General features: G+C 36.4%; 2 protein-coding genes across 2 annotated transcripts in view; both read right to left on the bottom strand.

Moving 5' to 3' along the window:
* The window catches only part of CDC42SE2 (CDC42 small effector 2), a 195,241-nt gene that overhangs the window by 169,153 nt on the left and 5,603 nt on the right, over positions 1–20,485 (bottom strand). The window lies entirely within an intron of this gene.
* The window catches only part of LYRM7 (LYR motif containing 7), a 32,328-nt gene continuing 25,059 nt past the window's right edge, over positions 13,217–20,485 (bottom strand). The window contains exon 5 of the mRNA XM_040444388.1: positions 13,217–15,514. Coding sequence (XP_040300322.1) covers positions 15,444–15,514 — 71 coding nt within the window. The 3' untranslated portion in view covers positions 13,217–15,443. The remainder of the gene's footprint in view (positions 15,515–20,485) is intronic.

The following is a 20,485-nucleotide window of genomic DNA, read 5'->3' as shown; positions in this document are numbered from 1 at the left end:
TCTCCCATACTCCCTCAAAGGGGTTATTCCTGAGAACACTCCTTAACTTAAATCTCCTACATGCACAGTCTGTTTCTCTGGGAATCTTATCTATGACAGTAGTACCTTCACTGTTACCAGAAGAGCAAAATATAAGAGGATGAAAAATGCTACATAAAGCGATTTGTGGCAGAAAGCTTAAGATCTCGCAAAGTTGTCCTCTCTTGGAAACAAAATCCTGGGGTGCCTGGGTGGCTCCGTCAGTTAAGCGACCTACTTCAGCTCAGGTCATAATCTCGTGGTTTGTGAGTTCCAGCCCCGCATCCGGCTCTGTGCTGACAGCTCGGAGCCTGGAGCCTGCTTCGGATTCTGTCTCCCTGTCTCTGCCCCTCTCCCACTCATGCTCGCGCGTGTGCGCGCGCGCTCTCTCTCTCTCTCTCTCTCTGTCAAAAATAAAAATAAACAGTGGCGCCTGAGTGGCTCATTCGGTTGAGCATCTGACTTCAGCTCGGGTCATGATCTCACAGCTCGTGAGTTTGAGTCCCACATCAGGCTCTGTGCTGACAGCTCAGAGCCTGGAGCCTGAAGCCTGATCCGGATTCTGTGCCTCCTTCTCTCTCTGCCCCAACCCGCTCGCATTCTGTCTCTGTCTCTCTCAAAAATAAATAAACATTCAAAAAAAAATTAAAAATAAATAAATAAAAATAAACGTTAAATTTTTTTAAAAAGTCCTACTTTTTTCATTCTAATTGATATTTTAAAAATAGTGTTAGCTGTGAGTTATTTTATAACTGTTTACTTCTTTAAGATATTAAAAGCACGTCATCTTATGTATTTATTGTATTTTACCAACCACTTTCTAATAAATTACTTTTTATATACTTAAAACTTTTTAATCCCTATATAGCAGTAATTACGCTCCAACTGCCTCCTTCCTTGCTGGTCTTCCCTGATAGACTGTCTTGTCTTTGAATCTCTAGCACCTATCTTTCAGATTGACCCGGAGCAATTCAGTTATTGTTGGTTGAAAAAATAAAAAAGATCGCATTCAGTTGAAATTAGGAAAAGGATTATAGCAGGAAAAAGATTCGTAAACTGAAGGCCTGAATCACATTTCGTTGAATAAGATTCCTTATACTCAGAAGCCTTGAGATATTAACATTGGATTCTCAGACAATTGGATTAACATTTTAGGAACTTGTTTGTTTCTGGGGCACCTGGCTGACTCAGTCAATGGAGCATGCAACCCTTGGTATCAGGGTTGTGGGTTCAAGCTTCACTTTAGGTATAGAGATTGCTTAAAAACAAAATCTTAAAAAAAAAAAAAAAGAAACCTGTTTGTTCCTAGAAAAAGTATCTGGAATTCTCAGGCAACATGTGAACTAAAGCTAATACAGAATTTCACCATTCCACCAACAAAATGCTGAATGAGATTCAATTTCAATTAACTTCAACTTTCAATTTTGAAAAATTTCAAAGCTAAAGAAAAGTTCAGTCTGCTTAAAAAAACAAAAAAGCCCTCCAAACCTCACCTTTTTTCCTTCTTCCTCTCTTTGACTGTCTTAATGAACTCATGGGTTATTTCATTTTAAAATTTTTATTTAGGGGCGCCTGGGTGGTTCAGTTGGTTAAGCGTCCGACTTCGGCTCAGGTCAGGATCTCACAGTTTGTGAGTTCGAGCCCCACATCGGGCTCTGTGCTGACAGCTCAGAGCCTGGAGCATACTTCGGATTCTGTGTCTCCCTCTCTCTGCCCCTTCCCCACTCATGCTCTGTCTCTGTCTCTCAAAAATGAATAAACGTTAAAAAAATTTTTAATAAAAAAAAATAAAAAATAAAATGTTTGTTTATTTTTATTTTATTTTTTAAAGTAGTTTCCATACCCAACATAGGACTCAAACTCAGAACCCTGAGATCAAGTGTCAGATAATCAACCTACTTGAGCCACCCAGGTGCCCCAGAATATTTTATTTTTAATTTATGTATAAGTCCATTATAGTATAATTGTTATTTTTGACCCATAAATTGTCCCAAACTTGGAGCTCCTGGGTAGCTCAGTTAGTTAAGTATCCAACTTCAGCTCAGGTCATGATCTTGCGGTTTGTGGGTTTAAGCCCCGCGTCGGGCTCTGTGCTGACAGCTCAGAGCCTGGAGCCTGCTTCGGATTCTGTGTCTCCCTCTCTCTCTCTCTGCCCTTTCCCCTCCCACACTATGTCTTTCTCTGTCTCTCAAAAATAAATAAACGTTAAAAAAAAAAAAAAAAAACCTGTCCCAAATTTGACTGAAGAGTTCCTTCACTCTGGCTTGTGGGTCCTTTTAACATTACATCATTACTCTTTTAGCATTTCTTTGCATTCTGGCTTATATTACATGGCTGAGCTCATAGGAAATGAAAAGAAATTCCCATTTGCTAGAAAGAAAAGAGAACTGAAAGTCAAAGCAGATTGTAATCGTAAGGTGACACTGAGGTAGCCTAAAAGGCTGTGAGGTGACCTGGAAATAGACCTTACTTAATAGTTAGAGGCTTAGATTTTATTTCCAGCATATCACAGGTGATGAGTCCCTGGACTTGGGTGTAACAAGGAGTAGAACTGAGATCTCTGTATAAAGCAAGTCCCCTTCAAAGTACCATGATAGAGGACTGAAAAACTATTCATAAGGCCAGAGAGAGAGAGCAAAGATCCAGGGACTCTGGGTGGGGGAAAAAATCACTGGTGAGAGAAGAAAATCACCATGCCATTCACTGATTCAGGACCAATTCTAAATAACCTGAGTGGAATGGAAATCTCCAAGTTACTCTTGGGGTACCTGGCAAAGTTATGCATAAAATCTCTTTGGAGGAACACTCCCATAATTTACAACTCCACATTTGATCATAAGAGAAATAACAATTGCCATTCAAGATATACACATTATCAAAAAATTATAAGACACATGAGGAAAGACTGTCAAGAACAAAAAGGAGTATTGACAATCTAGACAGATGATAGAATATTCTGAGAGAGACTATAAAATTAGTATTTTTAAATGATGAAAGATATAAAGAACTAGGATTACAGAACAAATCACTGTGTAAAAGGAATAGTGTATTTAATGTAAAAACCAAACATTATGACTAGAAATGAAAAATAGTCACTGAAATTACAAGAGAAATGCATGGGTGTTAATAAACAACAGATCAGATACTGATGAAGAAAGTGATAGTGAACTAGAGCAGATACTAAACCAGTAAAACTGAGCAAAGTACCAGAATGAAGCACAATGAGAGACGCCTAATAGGAGCCCCCACTAAGCAAAAAACTGTAGAGAATGTTTGTGAGTTAATGAAAATATAGGGGATGAAAAATTTCCAAAATTGAAGCATGACATGAATCTTCAGAAAGATGAAGTACACCACAGTTGAGTAGGATAAACAAAAATAAAATCTCTACCTAGAATACCAAAGAAAACACAGAAGTCTTAAAATCAATCATAAAGAAAGGACAGATTAGCCAAAAGGGACTGCAATTAGATTGCTAATAAATGTCTCAGCAGTAAAATGAGGTTAAAAGACAACACCATCTGTGAAGTGCTAAGGAAAAAGGTGCCAACATAAAATTCTTAAAAAAAAATTTTTTTTTAATGTTTATTTGTTTTTGATAGAGACAGAGACAGAGCATGAATGGGGGAGGGGCAGAAAGAGAGGGAGGCACAGAATCCCAAGCAGGCTAAAGGCTCTGAGCTGTCAGCACAGAGCCTGTCGCGGGGCTCAAGCTCATGAACCTCGAGATCATCACCTGAGCTGAAGTGGGACACTCAACCAACTGAGCCACCGAGGTGCCCCTCAGCATAAAATTCTGTACCTAACTAAACTTATTCAAGGGAAAGGCTGAAAATAAATACTTTCAGACACAGATATTCATTGAAAAAACTATTAAGAACGTATAGAATAAAGAAAGTATATACATTCAGAGGGTTATTTGGGTCTATCTCTGTGTTCTATCTTCTGGTCAACTGCTACCATTTTTCAGTTTTTTCACCAATACTACACTTAGAATCACTATGACTTTATAGTATTTTTTAACAGCTTTATTTTATTATAACTGACATATATGGTAACTACACATATTTAAAATGTACACATGAAATTTGTACATACATGTGCATGCATCCATCAAATCATCACTACAATCTCCAAAGTCTCCTCATACACGGTTTGAATTCCTCCTACCATCCCTCTCCATGCCCTCATCCTCTGGCAACCAATGATCTGCTTTCTACCACTATGGATTAGTTTGCAGTTTCTAGAATTTTATATAAACAGTATCATAAAATATGTACTTGTTTTTGTCTGGTTTCTTTCACTTATAATAAAGTATTTTGAGATTCATCTATTCATCGCATGTAGCAATAGTTCCTTTCTTTTTATACTAGAGAAGTATTCCTTTGTACCAAAGGAATATACCAAAATTTATTCATTCATCTGCTTCATGGACATTTGGGTTGTTTCTAGTTTGGGGCCATTACAAATAAAATTGCTATAAACAAGGTCTTATTTTATTGAGATATAATTGACATATTAGTTTCAGGTGTACAATGTAATGATTCAGTATTTGTATGTATTGTGAAATAATCACAATAACAATAAGTAGAATAACAGTAAGTCTAGTTAACAGTCACCACCACACATAGTTGCACTATCTTTTCTTGTGATGAGCACTTTTATTTTCTTAATTAATTTTATTAAAAAATTTTTTGAGAGAGAGAGCCCACAAGTCAGGGAGAGGGGCAGAGGGAGAGAGAGAGAGAGAGAGAGAGAGAGAGAGAGAGAGAGAGAAAGAGAGAGAATCTCAAGCAGTCTCCATGCTCAGCGTGGAGACTGATTTCATGATGGTGAGATCATGACTTGAGCCGGAATCCAAAGTGGGATGCTTCACTGACTGAGCCACCCTGGTGCCCCGTGATGAGAATTTAAAAATTTACTTCCCTAGGATATTTGAAATATACAATATTATTAACTATAGTTAATGTATAACTATATAATATATATATCTATAATTTATACATATATAATTTTTATATATTATATATAAATTATATATATAATTAATGTAATGTTGTACATTACATCCCTGTGATTAATTTTTTTTTACAACTATAAGTTGTACCTTTTGACTACCTTTGATTACCCATTTTGTCCACCCCTACTCCTTGCCTCTGGCAACTACCAATCAGTTCTCTGTATCTATAAGTTCAGTCTTTTTGTTTTCAGAGTACACATATAAGTGAGATCACACATTATTTGTCTTTCTCAGACTTATTTCACTTAGCATAATGTCATCAGGGCCCATCCATGTTGTGGCAAATGGCAAGATTTTATTTTTTAATGGCTGAATAATTCCTCTCTATATAATATAAATACCTGCACCACATTTTCTTTATCCATTCATACACTGACAGACACTTAGGTTACTGGAAATACACTACAATGAACATGGGGCGCAAATATCTTTTCGAGCTAGTGTTTTCATTTTCTTTGGATAAATACCCAGAAATAGAATTGCTGGATTGTATGGTTGTTTTATTTTTAATTTATTGCGAAACTTCCATACTGTTTTTACAGAGTGGCCCCACCATTTTACATTCTACCAACAGTGTACGAGGATTCCCTTTTGTCCACATTCTCACCAAAACTTACTCTTGTCTTTTTGATAATATCCATTCTAAGAGATATGAAGTGGTATCTCATTGTGGCTTTGATTTGCATTTGACTGAACAGTGATGTTGAGCACCTGTTTGTGTACCTGTTGTCCATTTGTATGTCTTCTTTGGAAACACATTCAGATCCTCTGCCTGTTTTTTAAATTGGGTTGTTTTTTTCTTGCTCTTGAGTTAAGTTCTTTATATATTTTTGGATATTAGCCCCTTATGAGATATGCTTTATAAATATTTTCTCCAATTCTATAGGTTATCTTTTCATCTTGTTGATGGTTTCCTTTCTTGTGCAATATAATATAAATAAGTCTCCACGTGGATAAATGCTTTCATTTTTCTTATGTAAATACCTGGATTATACTGGGAGTATATGCTTAACTTCTTAGTAGTTTTTCAAAGTTGTTCAGCCATTTTGCATTCCCACCAGCAATGTATGGGGATTTCAGTTCCTCTAGATCCTTGTCAGTCTGTGGTATGGTCACTCATTCTAATTTTAGCTACCAGAAAAGGTGTATAGCAGTATCTAATTGTGATTTTAATTTCTAGTGACTAACGTTGAGCATCTTTTCATGTGCGTATAACTTAATTTTTTTGATAACTTGATAATTTTTTCAAATATTTATCTGTTTCAAAAATTAGCTTGTTCCCTGATTTTGAGTTCTTTATATATTTGGAATACAAATTCTTTATCAGTTTATGATGTGTGAATATTTTTTCCCAGTCTGTGGGTTATCTTTTCATTCTCTTACAGTTACCTTTCACGGAGCAAAGTTTTTTAATTTTGATAAAGTCCAGCTTATTTTTTCTTTATGTATGGTGCATTTTGTGTTATATCTAAGAAATGTGTGTCTAGTCCAAAGCCAAAAAGATTTTCTCTTGTTATTTTATGAAGTTTTACAGTTTTGGTTTTATATTTAAGTCTATGACAAATTTTGAATTAATTTTTATATATAGTGTGAGGTATGGATCAAAATTCCATTTTTTGCATACGGACATCTAATTTTACTCTTCTGTTATAGCTGATTTAGCTATTTATGGACCTTTATTATTCCTCATAAATTTCTGAGTAAATTTTATTAGTTCGTCAAAAAATCCTACAGCAATTTCAACTGTGATCACAATGAATTTAAAGATCAATTTGGGTAGAATCAACATGAGCATAACTTTCTCCAATTATTTCATTGAAATTCTCTTGCCTAAGGGATCAAAACCACCTTCATGCTTCTAAATCCTACTGGAATTTTTAAATTGCAATTACACTGCAATCACTCCCTCTACAATGAAACATTTTTTTTACTTGGCTCCCAGGACTCTACACCCGGGGTCAAAAACTTGTTCTGTATGGGAACAGATAGCAATTTTAGGTTTTATGGATGAAATTACTCAATGATGGCATTATAGTATGGAAGCAGCCATAGAAAACATGTAAATGGACAACTGTGGTAGTATTCCAATAAAATGTTACTTACAAAAAAAGGCAGTGGGTCAAATTTACTCTCTGTGAGCCAGTCTGCCAACCTCTATTCTACCTTCTTTTTGTTTTCCTCCTACCTTACTGGAAATTTTTCTGTCTCTGGTGCTTGTTGTTCTTTATCTCCTTAACCTCAACACTGGAGTATCCCAGGACTCAACTTTCCTTTTCTTTTTTTTTTTTTTTTTTAATTTTTTTTTTCAACGTTTATTTATTTTTTGGGACAGAGAGAGACAGAGCATGAATGGGGGAGGGGCAGAGAGAGAGGGAGACACAGAATCAGAAACGGCCTCCAGGCTCTGAGCCATCAGCCCAGAACCTAACACGGGGCTCGAACTCACGGACCGTGAGATCGTGACCTGGCTGAAGTCGGACGCTTAACCGACTGCGCCACCCAGGCGCCCCACAACTTTCCTTTTCTATCTAACTTCAATTTCTTGGTGATTTCATCCAGTATTATGGTTGTAAGTACTTTGTCTATATTAATGGTTCCCAAATATGTATTTCCAGCCCAGACAATTTCTTGAAATACAGAGGTTACATTTAATGTCTTATTAGTATCTCCATTTGGATATCTAATAGGCATTTCAATCAATACATGTCTAAAACTAATTTCCTGATTTTTCACAAACCTAGTCTGTTTTTAACCATAGTAACTGATGGCAACAATGTGTTTCTAGTTGCTCAGGCCAAAACTCTTGGAAATTATCTCTGACTCCTTGTTGTCTCACTTCACATAAGAACACCATGAGCTCTATGAAAATATACCCAGAATTGTGCCCCTTCTCACCACTATCATTGCTGCCACTGTGGTCTAAGCCATTATCACCTGTTATCTAGATTTATTCAACAGACTTCTAATTCATATCCCTGCAATCAACCCTGCCCCATAGTCTATTCTCAGCACAAAAGCCAAAGTGAGCTCTTTAAAACTTAAAATCAGATATCACTTCTCTTCTCAAAATCATCTAATGGCTCTCATTTGATAAGAGTGAAAACCATAGTCTTTGTAATAGCCCAAATAACCTGGCATCTACTCCTCAGCTCTTTTTTTTTTTTTTCCAACGTTTATTTATTTTTGGGACAGAGAGAGACAGAGCATGAATGGGCGAGGGGCAGAGAGAAAGGGAGACACAGAATCGGAAACAGGCTCCAGGCTCTGAGCCATCAGCCCAGAGCCTGACGCAGGGCTCGAACTCCCAGACCGCGAGATCGTGACCTGGCTGAAGTCGGACGCTTAACCGACTGCGCCACCCAGGCGCCCCCTCCCCAGCTCTATCCTATCATTTCTATGACTGCATCTACTACTACTCTTTCCGTAAGTCACTTTCCTCCTGTCACTGGGCTTTCTTCCATGAGAGTAGGCATGAGCCAGTGTTAGGAACCTTGCACTAGCAGTTTGCTGTAAGGGAAAACTCTCCCCTTGCATATATGTATGTCTAGATCTCTCATACCCTTGTCTTTGCTCAACTATCACTTTCTTGGTGAGACCTTCGCTGATCACATTTAAAATTGCAACACCTTATTGTTCCCAGCTTCCCTATCTTCCTTTCCTGCCTTATCTTTCTCCACATTACTTATCACCTTCTAATTTACTTGTTAATTTTGCCTATCATCTGTCTCTCACCTCCATAAGTAAGTTTCCTCAGGGCAGTGAATTAGTGAATTAAAATATGGCAGTTTGAAAAAAAAAATATGGCAGTTTGAGAAAGATTTACATGTAAAGTCACTATTTATAAAACTATGAGTGTAGGGGAACCCATGTGGATAGTAACAGATAAGCTGTTGCAACCCCAGGCCTGAAAAGGAAAGGGAAGCTCTTATGCAAACTGGAAGGCAAGAACTGTACAGAACCCACCTTGAGAGAAGCTTTGAGGATAGTACAGCCTGAGGCAACTTCTCAGGGATACAGTCAGAAAGATAAGTAACTGCCCTCATTTTCCTCCCTCCTGATATCCTGCCAGCATCCCCCATTAGCCGAACCAACCCAAAGTCAGAAAGTACAGAAGCCACTTGGAGCTGGTTTACACAGTCAGTCCTCACAGAGGAGGCTGAGACCAGGATCAAGAAAGGCTGAGAGTGGCTCTAAAATAACAAATAGAAGACAAGGCAGGCATTTTTGTTACTTGGGTCCATGTTTGTATCATACAATAGGTTTATAGTAAATGAGTGTCTAGGTCTCTGTTCAAAAAAGAGGGAATGATTGATTATGCCAACTGCTACTGAGAGGATGAATAAAGTAAGAACTAAAAACTGACCTTTGGACCTCTAAGTGGAGGTCACCAGTAACTGGGACAAGAAGGGTTTGATTGCAGTGGTAGGGATTAAGCCTTGAGTGGGGTCTGTATAAGATAGAATGGGGAGAGAAGTGCTGATAAGGACAGTTTTTTCTTAGTAAAAACTGCAGAAAAATGTGGTGTTGAAGCTCAAGGGCAGAGGTGGGTTCAATAAAGTTTTTTTTTTTTTAACAAAGGAAATATTCCGGAATGTTGAATGCCATTGAGAACAATCCAGTAGAGAGAGGGGGGGGAAAAAATAGATTTGGGGGAGAAGAGGGATAATTGTAGAAACCAAGTCTGTAAATAGCTATGTCCTTAAATGATTCTAATATATTGTAACTTGAGATATGATCAAAGTTCTTTTACACGTAATCAGAAAAAGGATGGGTTATCCAATCAATGATCCTGAGGCAAAATTTTCCCATAAAAAAGGTAAATCCCTCCCTCATATATAAAAAAAATAAATTCTAGATGGCATTAAGTCCCAAATATAGAAAGCAAAACCTTAATGTTCAGAGGAAAATGTTTTAGAACATCTTTATGCCTATGGAGTATAAAATATTACTTAAAAAGGTACAAAAGCAAAATTAATAAAAAATCTTTTAAAATGGATACACTAAAATAAGCTCCCATAATACAGGTTGATGATAAACAGTGTTAAAATACAAGTCACGTTATGGAAGAAAGCATTTACAGGTAACACAAGATTAGTACCCAGAGCATATAAAAAGGATTAGTGAGAAATAGCCAGACAATCCAAAAGAAAAAGGACACAGGATATGAACACACATTCATAAAGGAAAACTGTAACGACTAGTAAGTACAAGATGATCTCACCAGTAATACAGAAATCCAAATTAAAACATGATACCATTTCATGGGGCACCTGAGTGGCTCAGTCGGTTGAGCGTCTGTCTCTTGGTTTTGGCTCAGGTCATGATCTCAGGGTTTTGTGGGTTCGAGCTCTTCACCAGGCTCTGTGAGGCAGCATGGAGCCTGCTTTGGATTCTCCCTCCCTCACTGCCCTCCCCGACTCGTACTCTGTCTCTCTGAAAATAAACTTAAAAAAAAAATGATACCATTTCATATCCAAATATTTGACAAAAATGTGAAAAGTCCTATATAACACTAACAGTGAAGATATGGAAAAATGGGGCTTCTCATACAGTGTTGACTGGAATATAAAGTGGTACAACTACTTTAAAGAACAATTTAAGAGTTACTTGGGTGGCTCAGTCAGGTGAGCAACCAACTCTTTATTTTGGCTCAGGTCATGATCCCAGGGATGTGGGATCGAGCCCTGCCACTGGGATCCATGCTAAGTGTGGAGCCTGCTTAAAATTCTCTCTCTCTTCCTCTGCCCCTCTCCCCTGCTTATGTTCTCTAACATTAAAAAAAAAAAAAAAGAAGAACAATTTAAAAATTCTAGCAAGAATTGAATATGTACATACCCTATGACTCAAAGGTTCTGTTTCCTTGTGTATATTCAGGTAAACTTTGGGTGCAAAATCCACATGCTGGAATCTTTGGTAAATTTGTTTGCAATATCAAAAAACAAAACAATACTACTGTTCATCAAGAGACATGGATAAACTAGTTTATTCTTACAATGGAATAAGACATAAAAGTAAAAGACCTAGCTATTTATGCAACAAAATAGATCTCATATAAAAAATTTTTTAAAATAATCTCTAAAACCTCATGTATGATGAAAATAAGCTCGAGAACACATGAAGTATAACACCATTTATTTTCATTTTAAAACCACAAAACAACACTATATATTGTTTTGAACACATGCACATTTGGTAAAAGTATAAAAACAAGTATGGGAATGATATCCATGAACTGTAAAACAGTAATTATACCTGAAAAGAGACAGGCGAAAGAAAAGAGAGGTGGGACTTTAACTTTTTAAGATTTTGTGACTCACAAGGAAGGAGCTCTTTAAACAAATATGGCAAAATGTTAACATCTGTCAAATGTGGGAATTAGGCTCATGAGTGTCTCATACACTAGATGCTGATATCTGAACTATTTCATAATTAAGTTTTAAATAAATCACTAGCAGCTTAAGTACTGTCCTTTAAAAATTATACATTGATACACTCACTGTAAAAAATATTTAAACATGCAAGAGTTATCCTAATAAAAATCCTCAATTTATCAGTCCTTTCATCAAATCTCATTTTCTTACCTACCTACACTTGGCCCTTGAACAACATGGGGGTTAGCTGAACTTTGTGCAGTCAAAAATCCACATATAACTTTTGATATGCCTCCAAGCATAACTAATAGCCTACTTGTTGGCCTTAACAGTAACAGTTGATTAACACATATTTTATACAGGCATTATATACTGTATCCTTTTAAAAAAAAAAGCTAGAGAAAATATTAAGAAAATCATAAAGACAAGAAAATACATTTATAGTATTGTACTCTATAAAAAAAAGTCTATGTATAAGTGGATCTGTGCAGTTCAAGCCCTTGTTGTTCAAAGGTCAACTGTAGTAACATTAAACATGTATATTTCTATTCATTTGTATATACAGTAAAACCTTGGTTTACAAGTATAATTCGTTCCAGAAACATGCTTATAATCCAAAACAAATGTATATGTAAGTGAATTTCAAGAACCATCGGCTCAGTTGTGATCATGTGACATTCGGCATCATGTACTACACATACTGCAGGACATTGCTCGTTTATCAAGTTAGTATTTATTAGAAATGTTTGCTCGTCTTGTGGAACACTCACAGAACAAGTTACTCGCAACCCAAGATTTTATTGTATATGCACAAACCTGTGCAAAGTAGTTCTTTTGTATGTAAATGGATTCATAGAGAACATATATTGTGACTTGCTTCTTTCAGTTGACAATATATATATATTTTGCATCAATTTTTGAACTGCTGTGTAGTATCCCAGAACTCTATTTCCTTTAATTCCCCGCCCCAAGTTTGGAAATTTAGGCTATTATCAATTTTTTTTAATTATAAATAATGTTACAGAAATTTCTGTAAATATATCTGAGTATTCATTTATTAGCACTCTTGTGTGCTATTGACATAAAGACTGAACAATATATTTATTTTAAATTTTGATGTCAATTTTCCTTTCAAAAAAGCCCTATCACTTACATCCTTTCCAGAAATATGAGATTGCCCATTTCCTCACACCCTATGACCTTTAAAAATATTGGGTATCTTGAGCTTCTTTAGCTTTTGCAAATTTGATGAACAAAATTGTTTCGTTTTGTTTTAATTTACATTTCTTTGATCACTAGTGAGGCTTAATATTTCTTCTTCTGTGAACTTTTAATTTATATCATTTGATCATTTTCCACTGAGTTATCTTTTACTGTCATAGGAACATTTACATCTTAACTATCTTTTTAATGTTTACTTTTGAGAGAGAGACAGAGACAGAGACAGACAGACAGATCTGAAGCACGCTCCAGGCTCTGAGCTGTCAGCACAGAGCCTGACAAGGTATCTGAACTCACAAACTGCCACATCATGACCTGAGCTGAAGTCTGAAGCTTAACTGACTGACCACCAAGGCGCCCCACATCTTAACTATTTTAATCATTATGTTGGTAGCAAGTATCTTCTGTAAACTTTATTTATAGTAGCATTCACAGAGTGTACAAGTTATATATTTTTATTTAGACAGACTTCCAATCTTTGGGGATTTTGATAGGTAACATTTAAAGAACTGTTCACTTCCATAATTTTCAATTGTCCCATCTAGGAACATAGTATATCTTTCATTTTTAAGTTACAGCTTTTTTAAAAAAAAGTCCATTTCCTTTTTTTTTTAATTTATTTATTTTTGAGAGAGTGTGTATCTATCTGCTCAAGGAGGACAGACAGAGACGGGATAGAGAATCCCTAACAGGTTCTGCGCTGCAGTGCGGAGCCCAATGCAAAGCTCAGTCTCACAAACCATGAGATCATGACTCAAGCCAAAATCAAGAGTCAGCAGCTTAACCGACTGAGCCATCCAGGAACCTCTAAAAAGTCTATTTCTATTTTATAGTTTTGTTTGCTAATATAAACAGGATCTTTTCTCTTATATATCTAAAACATGTATCTTGGAGAAAATCTCAAAGCCACTATTTTAATAAAATAAACCTATGAATTATTAACCTCTATTGCTCTTAATGGTAACTATTAAAAAAAACCCTGTTGAGATATTTAAATTAATGTGAGTGAAGAATTGAACAAGGGAATTAAGATTAAAGAGAGAAAGCTAAGAACTGCTAAAACTGTTCAATAATACGGAAATAATTAAAATATGTTAAATTAACCTAGGTCAGGCAAATTTCCTTAAAATATATAATATACTTAATGAAACAGTAGTAAGTCAGGCAAATTACCAGTGATGGTATTATGACAATTTTCAGCATACTTTTATTAAGGCAAATTTCAAATAGCAAACAACTTTTATTTTTATGTAGGTATAATTTCCACATAAGTAACAAATATACATGGGAGATGAAAAACTAACATAGCAAATCTTTTGACATGTATAAACCATTTCACAGACTACTAACTACTCTCCTCAAAAGTATTAGAAGGCATTAAGGATAGTCGATGGCTTAATGTTAAGTATAATATGTCTTAAGGAATTTAGAAAAATCTTTGATTTTCTAAAATTAAATTATTTTATTATGTTTTAAAATTAAATTACGTTAAAACCTAACATTTCATATCCAGAATGGATATATCCATGTTTTGCCAAAAAACAAAGCTTGCATCAAGAATCTTGCAAAAATTTTACGGGTGCCTGGGTAGCTCAGTTGATTAAGCATCTGCCTCTTGGTTTCAGCTCTGCTCATGATCTTACAGTTCATGGATTCGAGCCCTGTTGTCAGAGCAAAATCAATTTTGGATTCTCACTCGCCCTCTCTCTCTCTCTCTCTCTCTCTCTCTCTGCCCCTCCCCTGTTTGTGCTCTCTCTCAAAAATAAATATTAAAGAAAAAAAAGAATCTTGCAAAAATTTAAAACTCTGTATTGTTATTGGGAAAACTTATCAGGGAATTAGGAAAGAACACACTGTTCACTAAGAACAGAGAATGGTAAAGACACACAGATAAAAGAAAAACAAGAAGATTATTAAATACAATTTTATAATTCCTACCATTAGAGGGTACAATGACAAACTGTTCTGTGATATTCCCAATCTTGTCAGGGAGGGATGGGATATGTGGGGAAAAAAAAGCCATTTAAGTTTATTGATTAAAATGGAAAGAATGGAGCCATGTATTACATTTTCATTATAAAGTCTAGCTATGTCTAAGTACAGCTATTTCTACTAAGGCTATATTATATAGTTTGATCAAGGGTCACTCCTTCCTAAAAAAATTCGGATTTATTCCACAGTGATCCTAGGTGATTTTGATATTTTATTCATCTATCTTCAGAAGACTTATGAAAAAAAATGTCTTTACAGGAACAGAGAGATGCTCTGTCTCTGAAATGAAAGTGTATAATTATTTGTTAGAATAATTACAGAAATAATGTCAATGCTTTATAGGAAACAAAGGCCACTTTCTATAGAGAGTTGGTATATGCTATGATTTTTTACTAATTTAAGGTTTGTGGGACTAATCATAAATTTAATCTAATAATTTTAATCTAACAGTTTCATTTCACATGGGAGGAAAACCCACCAACTTGTCAAAACACTGCACTCTTAGTTATGGTGAGACTAAAATACTCATCAAGGTCAAAGAGAAATGAGTATGACATGCCTCCCTAAGCGTTCATTTTACTTTATAAACTTTGATTTTATATGCAAATTACAGGTCTTCTTATCTAATGCTGTCTAGAAATATTTAACTATGTTCTGCAGTTTTCAGCAATGTTCATTTAATGTGAAATTTAATTATGATGCAATACTTCATTCATTTTCAACAGGCCAGTTCTAAGAGGAATATTTCCATTTCCAAAACTTTTGCCAGAGTTATATATTTAAGATTAAAAACTACAAAGCTTGAGTTTATCCTAGAAAACTCATTTTTTCTGAGTTGGTGCATCACAGTATGGCACATTTTCTATAAGGAGTTCTTTCCTAGGGACCAATTCTGAAAGAAAAACAAAAAGAGTAATTGACATCATGAAAATGAACATACATTTCCCCCTAAACTTTTTAACAGTAAAATATTGAATTTTAAGGTAGATCTTCCATAAATATTTGAGTTAATTTCTAGGGTGAAGTCCTTGATTTTAAATGGAAACTGTTAACAGAATTCTCATTTCAGATTATATTAAAACATATATTATCAACTGAACCTTTTATCATTTACTAAATATAACTAATTACGTGAACAGAATTAGGCTAAAGCACATTATCACCTATCTGATGACAGATTACTGATAATTAAAATAATCAACAGGAAATTTGTTTAAATGCCTATTATATAAAAAGCAAGACTGTTTCTCTAATTTAAAGATCCTAAATTTTACAGAATAGTAGTTCTCACATGGGGGTGTTTTGGGTGGTCACACCAACTGAAGAACGCTGCCTGCATTTAGTGGGTAGGAGCCAGGGATGTATGGGACAATTTGGTGCAGTGAAGAACTATCCTGTTGAAAATGTCAACAGTTCCCCACTGAGAAACACAGTTAAACAACAACAACAAAAAATATGAGTCTTCAGTAACATATCTTGCTGAAGGTCAACTGAGATCCATAATTTTGAGATCATTGATTTTCCCTTTTTTTCCCTGAAGAGGTTAATTCAGGTATCATGATAAAAAAAATGCTCACATCACTTTCTATGAAATAACTTGGGTATACTCTGTCAGGGGCCTACTCTGTCAGGGGCCCCTGGGTGGCTCAGTACGTTGAGTGTCCAACCCTTGATTTCAGCTCAGGTCATGATCCCAGGGTCATGGAATGGAGCCCTGCATCAGACTCCAAGCTGAGTGTGGAGGCTGCTTAAAACTTGTCTCTCTCTCTCTCTCTCTCTCTCTCCTCTCTCTCTGTCTCTCTTTCTCTCCCTCTCTCTCCTCTCTCCTCTCTCTCCCCTCTCTCCCTCTCCCTCTCTCTCGGGGCACCTGGGTAGCTCAGCTGGTTAAGCGTCTGACTTAGCTCAGGTTATGATCTCGCAGTTTGTGAGTTCAAGCCTCGTGTTGGGCTCTGTGGTGTCAGCATGGAGCCTGGAGCCTGCTTCAGATTGTGTCTCCCTCTGTCTCCGCCTCTCCCCTGCTCATGCTCTCTTTCTCTCTCTCTCAAAAATAAACAAATGTTAAAAAAATTTTTGAGGGGCGCCTGGGTGGCGCAGTCGGTTAAGCGTCCGACTTCATCCAGGTCAAGATCTCACGGTCCGTGAGTTCGAGCCCCGCGTCAGGCTCTGGGCTGATGGCCCGAGCCTGGAGCCTGTTTCCGATTCTGTGTCTCCCTCTCTCTCTGCCCCTCCCCCGTTCATGCTCTGTCTCTCTCTGTCCCAAAAAAATAAATAAACGTTGAAAAAAAAATTAAAAAAAAAATTTTTTTTGAAAGAATTCTCTCTCCCCCTCTGCCCCTCTCCCCCACTCGTGCTCTCTGTCTTTGTCTCTCTCTCAAAAAAAATCATGGTCATGAAAGATAGAAAGATTGAGGAATTGCTTCAGATTAAGAAAGACTAAAAAACATGGTGACTAAATGCTATTTGTGTGATCCTCAATGGATCCTAGACCAGAAGGAAAATTTTTTTCTTCTGCTATGAAAGACAAGTTAGGACAAATGAAAACATGCAAATGATACAGTTGTATCAATGTTAATACTGTGGTTTTGATAATTATACTGTGGTTTTATAAAAGAATCTCCTTGCAAGTTTAGCAAATATATATGAAAGTATTTTTAAGAAATACACTCTTTCTCCAAATATAATCTTAGAGGGCTATCATGATTTTAAAATGATCATTTGGGGGTAAAGAGGCATTATGTCTGCAATGTACTGTCAGAACATCCAGGAAAAAAATGAGGGAGGAATAATAAAGCAAATGTGGTAAATGTTAGCATTTGTGAAATTTCAGTAAAGGAAGTATCCATACCCTTCAACTTCTCTTGCATCTTTTCTGTAAATTTGAATTACTAAAAAAAAAATTTCTAAAAGCTGTCACTAAAATAAATTTAATTCGAAAGGAAAATATAACTGATCTAACTAAAAATAATGTTCTTATGAGCCAGGTCTTAAATGTGGCTTACTGAAATGAAAACCAGTTAAATAAATATTTTATATCTCATCTGCTTTTACCAAATCTTGGGAGGTATCACCAGAGAGCAAACTATAGATTAGGTTTTAACTTAGTAACAATGGCAATAAATTGTTTCACTTATCAAACATATATGTGCCTATTTTATGCTGAACATTACATCATGAAATGAAGATGCAGAGATGAATATATAATAGTCTTTTCAGGACAGCATGGTAACAATAGTTAATAATACTGTATTTGAAAGCTACTAAGAGTACATCTTAAAAGTCCTTATCTCAAGAAAAACAATTTGTAACTATGTAGAGGACAGACATTAACTAGACTTATTGTGGTGGTCATTTTGCCATATGTACAAATATGGAATCATGTTGTAGAAATGAAACTAATAATGTTATATGTCAATTATACTTCAATTAAAAAAAAAAAAGCCTATTCGGCTTCAAAGAGTACAGTCTGGTGGAAAAGACATTAACCAAAAGTACAACAAACAGTAGTTTAAAAAAGTAAGAGATTTAATTTTCTCACATATCAAGAAATATGAATTAAGCCAGTCCTGGGCTACCACGGGTCTTTACTACCACTAAGAAGCCAGGCTCTTTTTACATTCCAGTTGTGCTATCCTTCATGCGTGGTTTTTGTCTTTACTGCTGCTGTGACATCACATCTGCTCTCCAGGCAAGGAGAAGGGAAAAGGGCAAAAGGTGAGTGCTAGGTTGGTTTATGACTTTTTAACAGGAAAACAACAGCTTTCTTGCAAGCAACATCCAGTACACAACTGCTTATGTTGGCCAGAAAGGTGTCCTGTCGCCTGAGAAATAACCTTTTTTTTTTTTTTTTTGTCTTGGCACACTGCACCCTGAACAAAAGTTTTCAGCCAGTAAGAAGGAATGGATAGTGAATACAAGTTGTCCACCCTCCTGTCTACACAACATGAATATATACCCTTTGGTGCATACACAGAATATATCAATTTACAACCCCCAAAGTCTTATCCACCAGGTTTAAATCAAGTATTTCTGGCTGATGTGCTAGTCTTTCCCTTAGGTCTACCCAGGGCTCACATGGTAGTATAGACACAGCAATGAAAAACTGGAATAGGAAACACAGCAGTCACTGTACCACAGCAAATCCTAAATCCTGCTGGACAGGAAGAGCAAGGACTTCTTGCTTTTGCCAAGCGATATATTCCCTAGTTAGCCAATCTGGCAGCACCTATCCTGTTTTGTGGGAGACTAAAAGACCTTCTCCTGTCCTCTCTTCTTCAAGGCTCCTGGTTCTGTATGCTAGGGGCATCCTTGTCCAGAGGTGGGATACTGGGGAAGATCCTCTTCGTTGAGACTGTGAAGCTTTCACAATCCACTTGCTATTGATATGTGTTCAAGGGTCCAGGGATGGCCTTAAGAGTTGAAGTGAGCTAGCCAGACTTGGGGTTTCTTGGCAATATAATTCATTTAAAAACTTTATAAGCTCCAAATTTATTTTTTTTTTCTAGTCATTTCCATGTATAGGTAGTCATATGTTTTTAAGCATGAAGATTTTCATTCTTTGGTAATGGCCTCTATGTTCTGCCCATTCCCCAATCCTTAGATTAATGCATATTTCTTAAAGTAATGAAAAACTATAGGCTCCAGTGAGTAAATGCACCGTATATCTGATCTTTGCCTGACAAATGAGAATGGCTTGAGGCAAGGATCTTATTTCATGTCAGAACTCAAAAGCCCTGGCTTGTATTGGCTATAGTGTTAGTAGGTAAGAGCAATTCTCATCTTCAACACTGCAAGACTCTAAATCTAAAGTATAGGATTCTCCATCAGGACACAGACAGAAAAGTGCCCTTAGCAAAACAGTACTTCCTTCCATCTTTGCTTGGTAGCAACTAGCTTAATCTGCATTCATTCTCTTTTTCAATATTCTGCTGAAAGCAGGAAGATATAACCAGAACACCATGACATTCTGGTTATTTCTCTTATTCCTATAGCTTCAGCTGGTACTCGGTGTGTTTCAAGAAACACTACGAGGCACTTACCTCATGTTTCATCACTATATAACAAGGGCCACCAGCCTTAAAGACTGTAAAGGTGAGATCCATAACAGTCATATCCACCTGTGTCTTTGCCTTGCATTCAACTAATCGCACAGCACCTCACTTTTGGTAACAACTTCTGTTGTTCTTAGTTAAAAGTAACAGAAGCTGACTCTGGCTGATTAAGCAGAAAAGGCATTTATTAAAAAGGTTTTTGGTCTAACTCATGCAATTATTGTAAGGGCTTAAGAATCAGGCATGCTTAAGGCTAAGCTTCCAGGAACAATGTACAAATCCATACCACAAAACTGGCTTGATGATGAAAACTGCTGCTGCCTGTTGGCCCCTACAAGAAACTGCCATCACTTCTATCACCATGGAACAAAAGATGCTACATTTCAGATGCTGCTGGAAACTAAATTTTACTACATCTGCTTCTGCCACCACACCAGTGCCACTTGTGAATCAGTAAATTGACTCTGCCATTACTGCCAGCAAAACAGATTGTATGCCAACCATCTTTTCTCAAGTTCATTTCTGAGTATAAGTGAATGTACTGCACCTATGTCAAATTCCATGCCTGAACTTTATTTTCTTTTTAACATCTATTTATTTTTAAGAGAGACAGAGCACGAGTGGGGAAGGGCAGAGAGAGAGGGAGACACAAAATCCGAAGCAGCTCTAAGCTGTCAGCATACAGCCTGAGGCTCAAACCCACAAGCTATGAGATCATGACCTGAGCTAAAGTCAGATGCTTAACCGACTGAGCCACCCAGGTGCCCTTCCATGCCTGAACTTTAAAGAAAACCAAGGAACTGAATTTTCCAGAT

The sequence above is a fragment of the Herpailurus yagouaroundi genome, unplaced genomic scaffold (genome assembly GCF_014898765.1).
Source record: "Herpailurus yagouaroundi ecotype Mexico unplaced genomic scaffold, PumYag 192, whole genome shotgun sequence".
In the NCBI taxonomy this organism is placed as follows: Eukaryota; Metazoa; Chordata; class Mammalia; order Carnivora; family Felidae; genus Herpailurus; species Herpailurus yagouaroundi.
Note: the sequence above shows the minus strand (reverse complement) of the source record. Positions and strands in the feature narration are given on the sequence as shown.